The 17760-nt window shown below is 45.5% G+C and overlaps 1 protein-coding gene across 4 annotated transcripts in view; it reads left to right on the top strand.

The window, feature by feature from the left end:
* Nucleotides 1–12593, top strand: part of SFSWAP (splicing factor SWAP) — a 474828-nt gene extending 462235 nt beyond the window's left edge. For 3 of the 4 annotated variants that reach the window (XM_069215345.1, XM_069215346.1, XM_069215348.1), the window contains one exon: nucleotides 12002–12593. In XM_069215345.1, the coding sequence (XP_069071446.1) occupies nucleotides 12002–12082 (81 nt within the window). In that variant the 3' untranslated portion in view covers nucleotides 12083–12593. The remainder of the gene's footprint in view (nucleotides 1–12001) is intronic. The other variant, XM_069215349.1, reaches the window with a different exon arrangement.
* Nucleotides 12594–17760: the final 5167 nt, after the last annotated feature.

The raw sequence follows: 17760 nt of genomic DNA, 5'->3' as shown, positions 1-17760 counted from the left end.
ATGTCCGTCTTCGGCAGCTGCTACTTCAAATATTAAAGGCTTTACAGGAAACCAAACAGTTGTTTTGTTTTAATAAAATGCCCGGTGGGCAGCCTGTGTGGTCTTCACTGGCAGTTTGGCAAAAGTGTAGGGGCTTTGGCTGCACAGGTTCACACTCCATAGATGACCTACTGTTCTAGACTTTGATAGCACAACATGTTGGCTTACGCGTCATTGGTGGGGCTGGAGTCACAGCCCTGAGCCCCTAATCACTGGAGGAGGGTTGCCTCCAGACCTACCCCGGCTTGTGTGGTTCTACAGCGCCTTTAGGGAAGCTTTACTCTTGAATGGTTGGAGCATCTGTTCATTTTCCACCTTTTCTCCACATAAATCATGCGGCCATCTTCCCAGGTAGATCCCTACAGCACCCGTCTCTCTTAAGTCCTTTTCATCTGCCTCCCTCCACCAGACCCCCCTGATCTTCCACACGTTCTCTAGCTATTGTCAGAGCAGCTCTGGAGAGTTTGTGCTCTTTTGCTCCAAGGAGCTTCCTTTGAGGATTTCTCCGCTATGCATTCTTGATAGACTTGAATGACCATCTGTAATCCACGTGTCCCTGGCCCCTGTTCTCCCAGTGTCGAGTAACCATGATCTCCCATGATCCTTCCTGCCTGGCACAGTATGAGACCTTGCTTGTCCTGACCCAAGCTTTCTAGCTAGCACGAGAGGAGGCCAATGTACTCCACTGTCTAGGCCCGGTCTCCGCAAGGAGAGCAGCGTGCTCGCTGATGGTCTGTGGACCCTGCGCCACCTGCCCTTCGAGAGTGGCCAACAACAGCCCACCTCTTGTGCAGCAGGAGGCACGAGGGATCCCCCCAATTACATTATAAAGAGGAGCGGGGTAGGGTTCAACGATGAGCTAGATGAGTAAAACCTCATGCTAGCTGAGGGGTATAGTAACATTTATCAGGTAAGCGACCTGAACCTTTCAAGTCTCACTGCCTGCTGAGGATACCAAGGCTTCTGGGAGCTGCATCTCTCCCCGCTACATGCAGGGGTTTTACTTGGAGGAGGCTCGACAGGCAGCCATAGTATCAGACCGAAGGCTTTCTATAAGTTATAAAGCAAACAAAAATATAACTTACTTCTTGGCTGAAAATGAAACGTCTTGGAGACAAAAAGGAACTTATGATACTGGAGCGAGTGGCTGACACCAAGAGCTCTGCCAACACTCAGTCGAGAACGAATTGGACTGATGTATACGTGTTCCATCAAACACCAGCACAAACACCTAATAAAGCCTTCGGAATCTGTGGCAATAACTTCACATTGCTAGAGTAGGCAATGGGCAGATGACCTCTGTCTGTTATCACATCTTGAATCTTTGCAAGACACACTGACCCCGATCAGAGCCAACAAGTCTTAACCTGATCACTTTCTTAGCCTTGCTTTAGTGACTCTTACCCTTGGTCTGTACTGCAGCTGAGTTTGCAGTTGAAATACCTGGGAATTATTTCAAGTTCTGCTCTCCAGTTCATCTCACCTCTTCGAGCAAAAGTTTGATCTCCTTCCCTATCTCATCTTCTCGTTTTTAAGTTATTCTGCACTTTAGTCGAGCTGTCATTTTTATAACATTGCCGTGAATTCTTTATCTTGCTTCTCATTTGCAAGAACTCCACTTCTGGCAGCGTTTGATTGCATCGTCCTTTTCAGGGGCTAGATTCTTGTCTTGTTCTTTACAGTTAGTTAATTTCTGTTTCTTCTCTGCGTGTTTTGTCGTCGCTGCATTATCGTATTCTCACTGGTTGTAAATGCCTGTGCTTCATGTTACAAATATCCTAAACGTCTGAAGTGTCAAGGCGCAATGTAGTTGTTCGATTTTAAGTGCAGAATACAAACCTCAAGCACGTTTGCGCTTTCTTTTTTCTAAGGTTGTGTTTTTTTCCCCAGCAGCGGATGTTGTAGCCTCAGCAGTTCGCCTGAGATGATACTCCCCTGCTCATGGTTTAGTATCAGTTGTATGAGATGTGGAGACTCTATGACAATAAACCTTTGGCTGCAGGTGATGCTGGAGCTCATCAGCCCACCCCTGCGTGCTAGCGGTTAGGTTTGTTTCTCCAGCTTGTGCAAGGTCTCCAAACCTTTCCCGTCCCGTCCCCCCTCAAACACCCCCGGAACCAGACCTCTCCAGCCGCCACGAGGACGCAGGGCACTTTCTTCACATTTCGTAGCTGAACAATTATTTCAGGAACTTTCCAAGCATTACATGACAATTAGTGTTATATTTTCTTTTAACGGTAGAATAATGATTATAACCTTTCTCTGTTACTAAGATTATCATATCAATATGTGTCTGAGTAAAGTGCCTATTGTGTAAGCTGGATCAATGCCCATCAAACACCAGCTTTCAGCCGCATCAGAATTGTTCCCTTTGGTTTATGCCTTGCAGTTAATCTCTTTGATTCACGTTCTTTCAATTAGTCAAATGTTAATTTTTAATTTGTCCTCTGGCGTAATTACTTAATTATATTTCATCCCCTAACAGACACTTATAGGCATTGTTTCAGCAAACTGAAATATTTATTAATATTTATTCATATAATACTTTATGGTTACATTCTTCAGTTTTCATGCTCTAGGCAGTTATCTCTCAGCATTACCCACAGTTTATTGTCCACAGTTTATTATCCACTTTAGTATTTTTAGTATGAATGGACAGTTCTGTATGTTAGTATATAAATCTCGAACTTGTATTTTTAAAATCGTGGCAGTTTGTAGCTTTGCGCTATTGTGACTACATATTAATTTCAAATGATGACATGAAATAGTTTTTATTTCATGGTTCGTCTCTTACGCTTTAGAAAAAGGAAATCCTTTACTCATTTTCGACCATGTTGGTGTAAAAATACCTGGCCACTAAGCAGTTGTGTAGATGTATTCTCGGGATATATCCTTAGTTCCTCTTTTGCAGCTCGATGGCGCTTTTGTATTTGCTTTTTTATTGGGGCTTTGAGGTCTATATAGTCCAGTTAATGTATTTAGATATATTTTATTTAGTGCACAAGGGTAAATCAGTCAGGGTAGGAGAGGATCTGTACTGCAGTACTTTAGTAATGTAGTGTGCATCACCTAGCAATAATTCAGGCAGACATTGTCTCTGTAATGCCAGGTAGATTATTCCTAGTCACCTCTGATTCAGAATGTTAGGTGTGTACTAGACATAAGCTGTAAGATAGACTACGAAGTCCACGGTGCAGGCCAAGGACAGACACTGGGACCGGGCGACTCAAGTCACACACTTCACCGGCATGTGCTTACTGCTGGTTTGAGGACACGCTGCCAGACTCTGGTTTTTTTAAGGAAATGGACGTTGCCCTTGCGCTGTTATTTCTTTTGTATGTGGTCATCTGGACGGTATCTTGTAAATCAGCATCATATATATGACCTGCATAAGGCCTGTGTTTCAGAAGTCCAGTATCTTGTGGAAACACTTACGTCACTTAAAATGGGGTTTCATTAAAATTGTGTAAAACATGAGTCCTTCCTTTTATTATCAGTGATGCATGCCATATGGCAGGTCTTGATTACATCATTTCCCTTCTACATAATGCCGCTTAGACATTTCAGAAAACCTACTATTATCTGATATTCTTTCGAAATAACTTACTTATTAGGCTCATCAACTTATCTAACTTGTTTGCTAGCAAGTTTGTATGGTTTAAAAATAAAAAGCAGAACTCAAAGCCACACAATGTAGATTAAGATATGATTTTTCTGTGAATTAAATTGTCTAAGGTGGCCTGATGGTTCAGCCCTTAGCGAATAGCCTTTGGGGAAATGACCAATATAAATGTTACTCTAAAGACATATTGCAGTTAGATGTGTAGTAGTTGTCAACTGTCTCAAAGGTAGTCCAGGAATGCAAACTTTCACAATATGTAAGACAACAATGTAATTAATGCAGTGCTGACTAGTATTTGCTGCTTTGCATCCTAAATCCACAGGCCTATCATAGAAATCCTACCATTCTTGGGAGGTTTGTTTGCATGGCAGAGCCAGTATTTAGTTTTAGTCGAGCTACCTTGCTTTGGGTCATTTTACATTCCTTCTGAAAAACTTATTCCATTAAATCGCGTGCTTGGAAAATGATCCCTTTACTAAATGTTCACCCAGCCTGGACAGAGGGTTGGTATTGAAGATTGAGACGGGCAATCATTTGTCGTGAGTGGACTTGGGGTTTCGACAGGTTGCGAACAATCACACACTAGGACTTCAGCACTGGATGTGAGTTATGCCCAGAATGAGGCATCCACGTTGCAATCACAGCACCCTTTCAAATATACTAATTCCAAAACTCAAGTGTCTTTGTCAGTTCTTATTTCTATTGTCAAACATTTGCTTTCTCCCTTTGGCATTCTCGGGTGCCCTCGGCAGCAGCTGTCAGTGGCAGACAGGGAACCCCAATGCTGATATTTGTGTATGTCTCTTACTATCACCCCAGGGAGAAAGGTCTGCTGTTTATTATTTTATTGTCATCCCATCACACGAAGCCCTAGATATTTTAACAGCAGCACAAGAGAGTACTAGCACTGATTGAATGGAGTGGTGGAAAAGAGATAAGCAAACACATTTAGAGCATATTTGCAAAGTCTAAATGTTTACATGTGCTGAAAAACTACACGAGTTTGATGGCAAAGGTAGCCATGGTCACCCGGGATTAAGTACATGATGGTGGGTCATATATGTTTTGAAGTGTGAATCTTTTCTAGATTCACATGCCGAGCATTATTCCATCATTTAATGACTAGATCCGGAACTCTCCATTGTAGCAGTCTAATTTCTCTTTCTTTTTTGTGCTTTATGGCTCACAACGCCCATGGAAAGTGCTATCTAAATATCCAATAGTAAACGAAAGTCACTTGAGGTTAATTCTGGGTGCTCCTTCCATAAGGATTGGGTAATTGATTTGGTGCGCTTCTGCAGCACTAAGTTCTAGGCGCTGATGTAGCTGACCTTTAATTAGGTGACATCTCAAGCTCATCTGAGAGGAACTAAATGCTATTTCAAGAGCAAGTGTTCCAATCTGTGGCTGCTTTGGCTGAGGAAATTCTACATCCCACAGGTTTTGAGGGCCACAAAATGCTGGTGAGATGATAAAGGGTGACTTTTTCGCATTAAGTGGTGGATTAGTTGTGCAACTACTCAAAGCCAGTGTAAGCAGACAAAAGTTGAATTCTGTCCACAACAGTGGGGCATTGAAGTTTGTACCTTGAACATGCAAGCGTTTCTCTTCATGCCCAGTATCTCACTCGCTCCAGGAAACTGCAACTGAAAGGCAACCCAAAAGCTTTTGAGCAGCCCGCCGTACTAGTGTTAGGAGTGGTCTATCCATGAAGGGACTCCTGTCTTGATCACAACTTCTCTCTCCTAATACTGCAGCATCTGACCAGTGAACATTAGGTAATTGTATTGCTGTAATCCTTTAAGGTTTATTTCTAAACTCGCAGGTCCCCCTGTGAAGCAACTCCAAAGTTCTCAGCGTGACCGGTAAGAGTAGCCTTTGCCAAAGAGCGTCCCCTGTTGACATACGGCATGCCCATAGTGCCTCAGGCTGCGGTGCAGAGTTGTCAAAATGCTTTTTTCTTGATTAACCGCTATTTTTGATTGCCCAAGTAGGGATGACAACACAGTTAGTCAGATTCAGATATAACTCTGTCTTCAGGGCTGCGAGAGGCACTCCTAGCTTATGCTGCGCTCATTGGGCATTCCATGCACTGTTTAAGTGCACAGTTTGCATTTTAATGCTCTTCCCAGCTGCGTAGATGTAGTTTTGGCTGTTTTGTGAATCTAGAAGTGGTTGTGGCCATGGCCTCTCGATATGGACTTGAAACATGAAGTGTGACAACTGTTCTATCAGAGCAGGAGTCTTGTGCTGTCCCCAAGCATTCTTATAAAGCTGATATGTCCAGACCTCACATAGGTTGAAAAATTGGTGGACATCAGCTTTAAGAAAAGTTATATTGGCCTGAAAAATCTACTATTGCAGTTTGAAAGTCATGAAGAACCTGTGCGTTGTGCACCAGAGGGAACAAAGAGGGGTGTGCAGCAACAGGAGACGTTTACAAACTACAAGAGTCACTCGTTTAAAAAATATACAGATCTGTAGGTCTGGCATCTTGACATCAGTTAGTTTTATTCTTAGATTGTGAGAGGTGTCCATTTATTTTAGAGCTCCTTCGGAGCTGGGTTTGGAGCAAATTAAAGAAGTGAGCGCAATATTTAATGACCAACCTGTCATCTTATTGACATCTGTAGGTTTAGTGGTGACACAACAACGTTTTTAGCGTTCTTATAGAAGCTAGGTTATGATTCAAGGCCAATCAGAAGGGTGTTCCTTACGCTAGCCACTGAACTGAGCAAGATTTCCTCCCACATGAGCCTCCTGGAACCAGGAACACCCTGGGGAAAGCGTTTCAGAGTGGAGATCACAGGCAAAAGGGAAAACTGAGTTGGCTCTCTGTTCTGGATAAATATTCGGAATCCCAAAGAAAGAATTATTGCCTGGCAGGTATTTTTTTCTGGTACTGTTACTGCAAATGTCAAGTTCAGCTTGCTAACGTGCTCAAATTTGTGACTCTGGGACGTGTGTTGCATATCTCCCACCTAATATTTATATTTTTGAATAATGTGTTTTTCATAATTAAAAGGTTTATTAGATATTTTGAAGCAATTACAGATGGTCAAATCCATTACACGCATGATGGCTAGAGGTCTCTTAAAGACCTTGGCTGCATTCCGATATGCAAGAAAAGCTGCTTGATTGACAGTATGAAGATATAAGTTTGCCTTCTACTATTAAGGTATTGCACACAAGCAAATCTGGAGTCATCACTGCTAAGCAATTTCCCCATCCCTGATCGTTCCTATCAGCTTTCACCCCTGCATCTGCCCCCCAACAAGCCAGACAACTATCATGAGGTAGGAAAACCAGCTAGCCATAACACTCATGAATTATCCTCAAATAGAAGCTTCAGGCTCCACGTTCACAACAAACCAAAGGTCAAATAAGAAACCTGCTCAAATATCTTCTTGGGGTGCTATATTCTAGCAGGGAGGGACTCCTCTATGTTCAACCTCCCAAACAAGTTTTTCCTGTTGTCACACCTAGAAAAAAAAGTCGAAACGGAAGCTATGAGCAGGCCATGAGCGGTACGTCAATCACACATTGTTTCCCCATATACACAAATTTGCAACAGAATACCATCTTCAGGATCCCAATTTTGTATTCTGTTTGAGGATGAAATATCTGGGGAATGCCTTCGTGTTGTCCTGGTAAGTTTTTTCACTTCATTCTGTCACTTTCCGTCCTGTACTGGACTCGGGGAAACACTGAAGTTTGAATAAAAAAAAACAGCATGATTTCACCTTGCTGCCTGTGGTTTTAGAACTTTCTCCTGTCAGACAAGATCTTTCAGATTATTCCTCTTAGTCAGATCTCCAGGGACACATCTGCATCCCTCCCTACCATTAGTGCAATACATTTCTCAAGTAATTTTGGCTGTTTAATTGTGAGCTAATGAATATATTCACCCCCAAGATTGAAAACACCATCTTTCACCCATTGAACATATCTTAATATGCTGAACAGCCCTCACCTTCCAGCAAAAGAGAGCCACCGTCTCAGCAGGTTTTTAACCTTGTCTTGGTTACTTTCGTGCAATTGAGTCCATGACCTTTTGACTTAAATCTTACTTGCGGGAGACCTTTTTTTAAAATAATAATAGTAAACCTCTTTCCGGTGATAATTGTCACTTAGAATTTGTCTACTCAAAGGCATTTTCCTCCAGAGTCCCTTATCTTATTCCCGCGGTAATAAGAGAATTAGGACCTGATTTCGTTCTCGGCTGACTGGTTGCGTTGTCACAACTGTGACTGTTATCCTGTTCTCCGAAATCTAAATCCCATTATTTCTTATGGGATATAGATTTCAGCTGACTTGATATCCGTCACCGTTGTGATGGAGTAGACAGTTTGCCAAGATCTAAATCGGGCTTTAAATCCTCCATTTAAACCGAGATCTTTTGCCTCCTTAGTAGGAAGATTAGTCTGGATATCTCCAGAACTCCAAACATTCATGAGGAGAGAACCGACTCCTACATGTTTTACTTATAGAAGTCTTAACTTCGGCAACAGGCTCCACAAAGTCTTCTTACTAATTCCCCAAGGAAAGAGACTTGTGCTCATTGCATACATCTGTAGGGCAGGAACATGGGCCCTCCCATGGGTCTCTGTGCATCTTAGGAAAGTGCAGCATTTAGCCAGGAGTTTATTTGATGTCAAGTCACCCTATTCTGATGCTGCCTCCTCTGAAGCTGTGAAAACAGATTTAACTATTTGAGGGAGCTGGAGCGTGGTACATCATAGGCAGAAGCTTCTTTCTGGTTATTCCACTGCCTTTGGGCCTTGCTCTCCCACCTTGACAACTGTTATCCTTCCAACCATGTCAGCTGCCGTGCTTGAACTATTCATGTCAAAAATGTCAAACCAGCGCTTGGGTGTTTGTGGGTGGTGATGAACAGTAGGAGACTTGTCTTGGTGCTTAGATAGACGCTTATGCAGAGGTTCTCACACCAAGTGACATCTTTCTTCTCCCCATCTAACTGCAGGGGATTTCCAAACAGTTACAGAGTAGGTGGTAACCTTGTCTGTGTTTTCTGTAGTTTGTGTGGCCCATTTTGTCTTCGCCTGCCGTAATTAGATTTTGGCTGAACTTTTGTTGTCATTAGCTTTGCATGAGGAGCAGTAAAGTCTTTGCACAGTCAATCACTCTTTGGGAACTGAGAGCATATTGATATTTTTTATTATGGTATATGAATTATTTAACTGCAAACTGACTTTACAGCCTCATGAATTGAGCAGGCTTTTAAACTCTTAGCATCAAACTGAAGAATTTCTGCAGATGCTTACGAATTGTTCCCTGGTGGCCTGCGCCTGATTCTGAGGTTCTCTATCAGCATGTCAGGAAGGTGCCCTCTTTTGGCCTTCAGAGAGGATCAGAACTAGGATTCTTTGGTTCCAGTCATTTGAGGAGGTCCTGTGTTGTTTTTAAGAGCCTAATTGTGTATATATAGAATAATGTAACCTCTTCCCAAGGTTTCTACAGGATCAGGTGCCTTGATTGGTATGTTTGGTCATTTGTATTTTGAATTCCTCTAATCTACAAGTAGTCTCTCTTTGAGCTTTGTTTCTGGCTCTTGGTGCACAAATAGCCCACTTTGAAGTGAGGAACAAGGCCTAGGGAAGAAATTAATTTAAATGATAAGTAGAGCTACAGTTCGGAACAGTGCCTCTTAGAAACATTTCCTTACCCCCTGGAAATGTTTTCCTAGTATTCAGACATAAAGGTGAGCCCCTCCCATATTTGGAAGCTTGCTGTCCCTTAATATATTGGTGACCGATGTTATGTCGGCACCCTGTTTCTCCTCACATCAGATACATTTTAGTAACAAGTAGAAGGGAATGACAGGCCTCCCTTGGCTCACTTCTTCTTTGATGTTGTGCCACAAACATTTAATGTACACATTTACGTAACTCAATTTAATTTGAAATTAGCTACTACTTGCTGGTCCTCTTTCTCATGAAATAACTTGTGCTGAATCACTGTACATTTTAGCACAGATTCAGCCAACTACTACAGAGCTACACGGAGGGTGGTTGTATCAATTACGTAATGATGGTAGACATTGCACTCTTTTTATATTGAATAGATTTAACATTATTTCCCTATGCATAGTTGTGTGTTAAGTATTAGGAGGTGCTCTGCTAGACATATGATGGCCTCGTTAACATTAAAGGGTGTAATTTATGCCAAAGCCCAATAAGGTGGATAGCAATCCATGCAAAGGTAACACAGATTTGTAACTCTGCCCGGTGTTTCCGCTGGTGTAGATCGATGTGGAGAATATATAGAGACTAGTGACAGTAGAGGGTTGCAAGAGCAATTTCTTTGGGGTCTTAGCAGGGCTGCATTGTGGTTTAGATGAGAAGTAAAGCGCTTGGGGTCATGTTTATGTTTAAGACACCTGCACCTTGCAGAAGCTGAAGCAGGATTTCTGAGTTGGTGGACCTACATCAAGGCCATTCCCACCATGTCTGTGAGTAGCAGTCTTAAATCTTTCAAATAGGTGTATGTTAAATCAGTTCTGATTAACTGGTCTGTTAATCAGCTCTAGGTGTTGGATGATAGAGAGACTTTTGGTGGAATGCATAGAATCAAATTAGGCTCTGTATAAGACCAGCTCCCAGTGACTCATTCGGGGTGCCAGGTTGTATTATCTTTACTTTTGGCATGAGCAGCTAATCCACAGGTTTGTGTGGCTGGTCAGCAGTAGTATAAGCTGTTGATATCAGTCTGCCTACAAGTGAGTGCCATAATGGAAGTATCAACTGCTGAAAGGTGAAATTAGAGGACCTAGCCACCAAGCGGATGAGGAAGTCGTTAAATTGTGCTGTTTAGTTAAAAACAGCTTTACAATACGTATTACAATTGTTGATTGTCTTAAATTTCCTTTTTTGCAGAAATGACTTTGATAAGCACCCCACTGCTCCTGAGCACGCCATTTATGCAACATACAGTTCACATCACTAACGTAGGCCTTTATTTCCAAAACTGGAGCAAACAGATCTTTGTAATCAGTTTTTGATCGTTCTTACACAAAATAAATACTGTAATAATTCATCAACTCTAAGCATAAGGTGTATTATGTTGTGTCTCCTACATGCCCATTGATCCTTCATGCCCTCTTCATAGAAGACTTGTTCATTATGCATTGTCTGCAGTCCAGGCATGCGTGCAAACTGATCCTATCACATCTCTGGTGGGAGAATATTAGGCAGATAATTCAGAGAACTTCTATATAGTGCCAGTGAACCCCTCTCTAGCTTTAAGATCTTCCATCAAGAATCTTAATATTGTAGATTTTCTTGCCTAGAACTGTTGTACATTACTAATATATAACACCATTGAAATTCCAAAGAAAACCATGTTTTCCTCCTACACTTGATTCCTGCTGTTCGTGCACTGCCTCACTAAAAATGTAGGCTGCCAGTCCTTTAGCGTGGTCCTTGTACATGTTCAGTGTCTTTGCAGGAATTGGAAACTGACAGCTTCCTCTCCCAGCTTGTATTCTCTGCTAAGAGGCAAACTTGAAACGTGCTTTTAGGTGGTCCCCTCCATTTTGTCAGACCTAGCTCTCTTCAACTACCTTTGTCTCTGCCACCTGGAAGATGAGGAGTCACTTTCTGAGAATAGTCCTTCTTGATTGCAGCAGTACCCAGCTTGTGCATAGATGTTGTGGACCCCTCTGCTGACCTCAGAAGTAACTGTCACCTTTGCAAAGACTTACTGCCAAGAAAGTCACACTAGTTGCGGAGGCTCGAGATATGATCAAACTTTCCACAGTGTGAGGGATCCTTTGGAAGAGGTTCTTCCTGGCACTGGTTTCAGTGGTTTAGCAGCAGTTAGTGCCTGCTGTGGTTCACCTGTGATTTAACCAAGGGGAGCCCTGAAGAAGTATTTATAATCCGAGTTCAAGGAAGTATTTATAATCAGTGTTTAAGGAGTGACACATTCAGGTTGGCCAGTAGGCTATCTTGCAACTGATTTCAAATGTAAACTGAGCATAGAGGTGGACATATAAAAGTAAAGTGGTAATTTGGGAGCCTGGGACAAACGCAGGTAAGGAAGGAACTTTCTGGTTGGCATAAATGTCTGCTACAGTTGCAGTCTTCGTAATCTGAGTTTGATTACTTTTTGTCAAGAGAAGAAAATGTTTTTTCCGGTCTTTCTGATTAATGAATGTTGGGAGATGGTAGAGTCTCCTGGGGGATTGTAATATGAGCCACTTCCTGCTCCAAGAACAAATTGTATTTGCAGTGTGGGTTCTACAAACGTTCACACACACTTGTGAGTGGTCTTTGAGAGTGGCTACATAATCATGACTTTACACTTTTTCTCTTGCAGGATCTTATGGCAAAGGTAAGGGCGATGATTGCTGCCTCCAAAAAAGTCCAAAGCAGTTCCTCCTGGCACCCGACGAGCTGACCAACGAGAACCAATTGGAAAGGAGCAAAGTAAAATGGTGTTCAAGCTAGACAACTTCCAGAGCTGAGAAAACGGTCTCACAGGTCATATGTTCTCAATCTTTGACCAGCGGACAAGATGAGGGACTGTCGCGGTCTCGGACCTTCAGTGTGAGGACACTGGGTAGTGGTTGTGACAGTAGGTTACATGACGGGAAGACAAGCCATCGCTCCCTGCTTCAACGATAAGAGCTGCTGGTGAGCAGAATGGACTCCTACTTGTAAGACCATTGTGCCCTTACATGAATCCCAACTTGAGGTGGTGTCAGTAGCGTGGAGCCGTACGTGTATGCTCAGTCTCTGCACAACACTTTTTTCTGGGACTCCCAAGAGAACCTTGTTCCATGTAAATTATTTTTGCATTAACCATATCAGTTTGTTACTTCCACCAATAGCGGTGTAAAAATGTACATTTGTAAATACTCTACTGTTCCTGTGAAGATATTGCGAATAAAGTGATACCAAAAATCTTATTAATTGACTGTGAAATTCTTTATTTCCTCTGCTTGTTGCAGAGTTCTATCATGTTTAATCTACCGGAAGAATCCTGGAAAGAGCTTTGGGTTATTTACATCCTTACACTATGGGAGATAGTGTGAGTGCAATTGTCACGTGATAATGAAAGTGTTTTTAAAAGTCTTATCTTTGCCTCAACCCAGTTATCTTTGGTTTGATCTTAAATTGTTTTTTGCTTGCAAGTCTAGGTTTCTCTTGCACAGAGCAAGAAACGCATTGCAGTCTTTAACATGCGTGATGTTCGGATCTCTCAAAGAGCAGATCTGGGGTACAAAGTGCAAAGACCAGGTCAATCATGACCCTCAAGTACTTCCCTCTCTTCCACTGCACTATGTACTAGTAGGCAGGTGTACGACATTTAATAGTTTAAATTCTATTATTTGCTTTCTGAACATCAGCAACCCTTTAACATTGAACTCTAAACGTTTGTCATTTGATTTATTTTTGTGTCTTCCCATATGCTGTCATGAGCATGTCTTGGTCATGGATAGATAATACACCGATTTTAGATGCCCTACCTTAATTACTTAGAACTGCATCTTTGTACCCTACAAATGTGATCAGTTACTAGCTTTGAAGAGCTTTTGTAAAGGTCTAATTTGAGTTGCTATGACTACTTGCATGCCCTGTTCGACATTAGGTCAAGTAATATCTTTCAAACAATGTCTTATCTGTTGTTGTGAAAGTATTGTTTGAGGCATGTGTTCGCTGCAGATACACATATTGTGCATAATCCTGATATCTAATGTTGGTCCCAGATGTGTGCACGTTGTTTTTCTTTTAAAAAGTCTCTGAGTCACAAGGTATAGTGACTTCTCCTTTTGCTGCTAATGCACATAGTCATCGGCGCCATTGTTAGATTGTTGTCTTTCCGCTGCCTGGTTCCAACATGTGCTTTCGGTTGACACCACTGCGGTGCTCCCTTGACCTTGTTCTGGTCAGGAGAAGCTCCCCACGCCGAGCAGCTCCACATTACTGCACCTGTGCCCTTTACCCGGCCCTCGCTGCTTCTGGAGTTCGAGGCCCTTCTCCACCCGTAGGCTCCCGCCTGCGCCTCATCCCTGAGGTCTAGTGGTTGCCGTATGTATTGTGTCTGTCTTGTGACTGTCTTTCTATTTGTTCCTTTTTTACTGCTTTATCTCCGTTTTTCAGCCTCTTTTTTCCTTTCTACTAGCCTTTTTGCCTCTTCCTCCTTATTTTGGCTTCTCTTAAGCCGTTATGCTCTGCTCGCCCTCTCCTGCCGCGGCGTCCCCTGCGGCCCAGCCCCCCAAGTGCCCCCATTCGCCCACCGCTCCCACCTCCCAGCTGCTCCTCCCTCCCACCTCCCCTTCTTAATGGCATCCGCGCCAGAGGCAAGCCCGTCTGCGCCCGTCCGCGCACCCCCGCCTCCCAACACTGCTACATTGCCAACGCCCTCCACACCCTCAACTTAGGCCGATCAGCCACCTGCTTCCAAGCCACCCTGAAGCTCACCCACAAACCCTTCTCATGCCGGAACTGCAGCTTCACCCAGCCCCTGAGCCGCCGACCATCCCGCCAGAACCAAACACAACCACCTCAGCTGCATCCTCCTCAACACCCGCTCCGTCCACAAGCACGCCCTCGAACTTTGGGACCTACTCACCTCATCCTTCCTGGACGTCGCCTTCCTAACCGAAACCTGGATGAACCCCTCCTCAGAACCCGACATCGCCATAGCCATCCTGGACGGCTATAAGATCACCCGCCGAGACCGCACCAACAGACCGGGAGGAGGGATTACCATAGTCCACAAGAGCACCATCAGAATCTCGACCAGCACTGAAGACGCCCTCGACGCCGCCGAACACTTACATTTCCAGATTAACATCAACGCCAACACCACCCTCAGAGGAACACTTGTCTACAGAGCCCCCGGCCGCAGTTCAGTGACTCCATCGCCGACGTAATCAACACTCACGCCCTTGCTTCCACAGACTACATCCTCCTCGGCGACCTCAACTTTCACCTCGTGAACACCAACAGCAACTCCACCTCCTTACTCGCCAACCTCGGACTCAACTTGTCACAACACCCACCCACTCCGCCGGCCCCATGCTTGACCCCGTGTTCTACGCCAGAAGCCACGTCACCTTCAGCCACACCACCGAACTTTACCGGACCGACCACAGTTGCGTCCGCTTCACCTTCAAGAAACCCACCACGCACAACAGATTCCCCCGCCGCAGCTGGAACAGTCACTGAATACCAACTGATCTCCACCCTCGCCCGAGGCCCACCACCCATCACCGCCGACCCCAACACAGCCGCCTGCAACCTCAGACAATGGATAGACGACTGTGCCAACAACCTCGCCCGATCAAGAAACCCTCCAACAACTGCACTAAGGCCATCTAGTTCACCGCTGACCTTCAGGCCTCCAAACAGGAGTGCCGAAAACTCAAAGAAATGGCGCCACAAACTAACAGAGATCAACCACACTGCCCTCAAGAACGCCATCCGTATGCACCACCAGCTCCTCCAAACCACCAAGAGATCCTCCTACAAGGAACGCATCACCAACAACGCACACAACAGCAAAGAGCTCTTCAACATCGATAAGGAACTCTCCAACCGCAGGTCCTGCTTCGACACACCACCTTCGCAAGACCTGCGACTCCCTCTCCACCTTCTTTTACCGCAAGATCACAGACATCTATGACAGCTTAGGCAGCTCGACAGCCGCTGTCACCTCTAACCCAGACTCACTAGACCCCAGCCACACCAACCACCTTGCCTCCTGGACCCACATCAACGACGAGGCTACCATCAAAACCATGAGCACCATCCACTCCGGCTCACCCTCCAACCCCTGCGCTCACCACATCTTCAACAAAGTAAGCTTCATCATAGCCCCCAACTCTGAATTATTTCAACAGCTCCTTCGAGACCGCCACCTTCCTGGAAAGCTGGAAGCACGCTGAAGTCAACGCCCTGCTAAAGAAACCCAAAGCTGACCCAAGAGATCTCAAGAACTACCGGCCCATCTCCCTCCTCCCCCTCCCGGTGAAGGTCATCAAGAAGATCGTCAACAGTCAACTGACCCACTTCCTCGAAGACAACAACACGCTGGACACTCAATCCGGTTTCCGTAGCAACCACAGCACATAGACTGCCCTCATCGCCGCCACTGACGACATCGGGCCATGCTAGACAGAGGCAAAACTACATCCCTCATCCTCCTAGACCTCTCGGCTGCCTTCGACACCGTCTGCCACCACGCCCTTCGCACACGCCACAAAGCCCTGAACTGGATTACATCCTTCCTCTCCGGCAGAACCCAGAGAGTCCGCCTCCCTCCCTTCCTATCTGAAGCCACTGAGACTATCTACGGCGTTCCCCAAGGATCCTCCCTCAGCCCTACCCTTTTCAACATCTACATGGCACTGCTCGCCAACATCGTCTGATCACACAACCTCAACATCGTCTCCTACGCCAATGACACCCAGCTGATCCTCTCCCTCACCAAGGACCCCGCCACTGCCAAAATCAACCTCCACAACAGAATAAAGGCCATTGCCAACTGGTTGGAGAGCAGCCGCCTGAAACTGAACTCCAACAAGACGGATATCCTCATCCTTGGCTTTATTCCCTCTGCCTGGGGTGGCCACCCTAGGAACCACACTGATGCCCTCCAGCCACGCACGCAACCTTGCATTCGTCCTGGACTCTTCGCTCACCATGACCCAGCAGGTCAGTGCCGTCTCATCTTCCTGCTTCAACACCCTCCGCATGCTCCGCAAGATCTTCAGGTGGATCCCCACCAAAACCAGAAGTACCGTCACCCAGGCCCTCGTCAGCAGCAGACAAGACTATGGCAACGCTCTCTACGCTGGAACCACGGCCAAACTCCAGAAAAGACTCCAACGTATACAGAACGCCTCCGCACGCCTCATCCTCGACATCCCATGCCGCAACCACATCTCACCCCACCTGCCTGAGAGACTTACACTGGCTCCCCGTCAACAAGAGGATCACCTTCAAGCTCCTCACCCACGCCCACAAAGCACTCCACAGCGCCTGCCCTGCTTACCTCAACGAGTGACTCACCTTCTACACTCCCAACCGTCAACTTGGCTCTGCCAACCTCGCCCTCACCGCCGCCTCTCGCATCCACCGAACTACAGCCGGCAGATCTTTCTCCCACCTCGCCGCCAAGACCTGGAACTCCCTCCCCGCCCACCTACGACAGACCCAGGACCTGCTGACCTTCAGGAAACACCTCAAGACCTGGCTCTTCGAGCAGTAGCATCTCTGACCCCCCCCCCCCCCACACACACACACCTACCCTCCCAGCGCCTTGAGACCCTCACGGGTGAGTAGTGCACTGCCTACCCCTTTCTTTCCATGTCAGGTCGACGTTTGGGTACTTCGCTTGTACGTGGTCTGGGTCAGTCGCGGCTCCTCGTGGGCCTCGCTCTTTTGGGCCTACCAGGCCTCTACAGTAATGGAACGGACACCATTCCAGTATTGTCCACGCTGTCATGCGAAATATCCTCGACTGACCTCTATCAAGTCTGCAATTTGTGCTTGTCACCAAGGCACAAGAAAGCCACCTGCAATGCCTGCCACTCCCTCCCTTCCAAAAATACTTTTTTTTCATCCGTCTGACTCATCAGCTCAAGATGTCGGGTAGGAGTGCTAACGACACCCTAGACCTGTTTGATCCTGAGGACATCGAGGGGTAACATCATCCACAACCGTCAGCTGCAGATAAAGAGGGTTTCACCCCTGAAGAAATCTCTGGATACGAACTGGGGATTTAAGATCTTCTGCCAGCCCAGCAGCCTGTGAGCACAGCACCCCCTCGGTAGCGCACTCAGTGGGAGCAGCCCTCTGCCAAAGGGCACATAGCCACTTTGGAGTGCCAGAGACAGGCTTTTGGGCTGTCACTGCCTTCATGTCATGGTCGGCATCGACAAACCACCTTGATTGCTCCATCTGGCTCTGACTTGGCACCAAAGAAACCTTTGAGACTGGCACTGAGCTGACATTCGGTGCCAAAACCACTACTGCCTTCGGAGCCAAAGACTTCAGCATCAACCGGTAAGATCGGCTGGGGCACAATCAAACCAATTCTCCACAGACTACAGGAGGAGATCAATG

The sequence above is a fragment of the Pleurodeles waltl genome, chromosome 11, assembly GCF_031143425.1.
Source record: "Pleurodeles waltl isolate 20211129_DDA chromosome 11, aPleWal1.hap1.20221129, whole genome shotgun sequence".
Classification (NCBI taxonomy): domain Eukaryota; kingdom Metazoa; phylum Chordata; class Amphibia; order Caudata; family Salamandridae; genus Pleurodeles; species Pleurodeles waltl.
The sequence above is the reverse complement of the archived record's forward strand: the minus strand, read 5'-3'. Positions and strand labels throughout refer to the sequence as shown.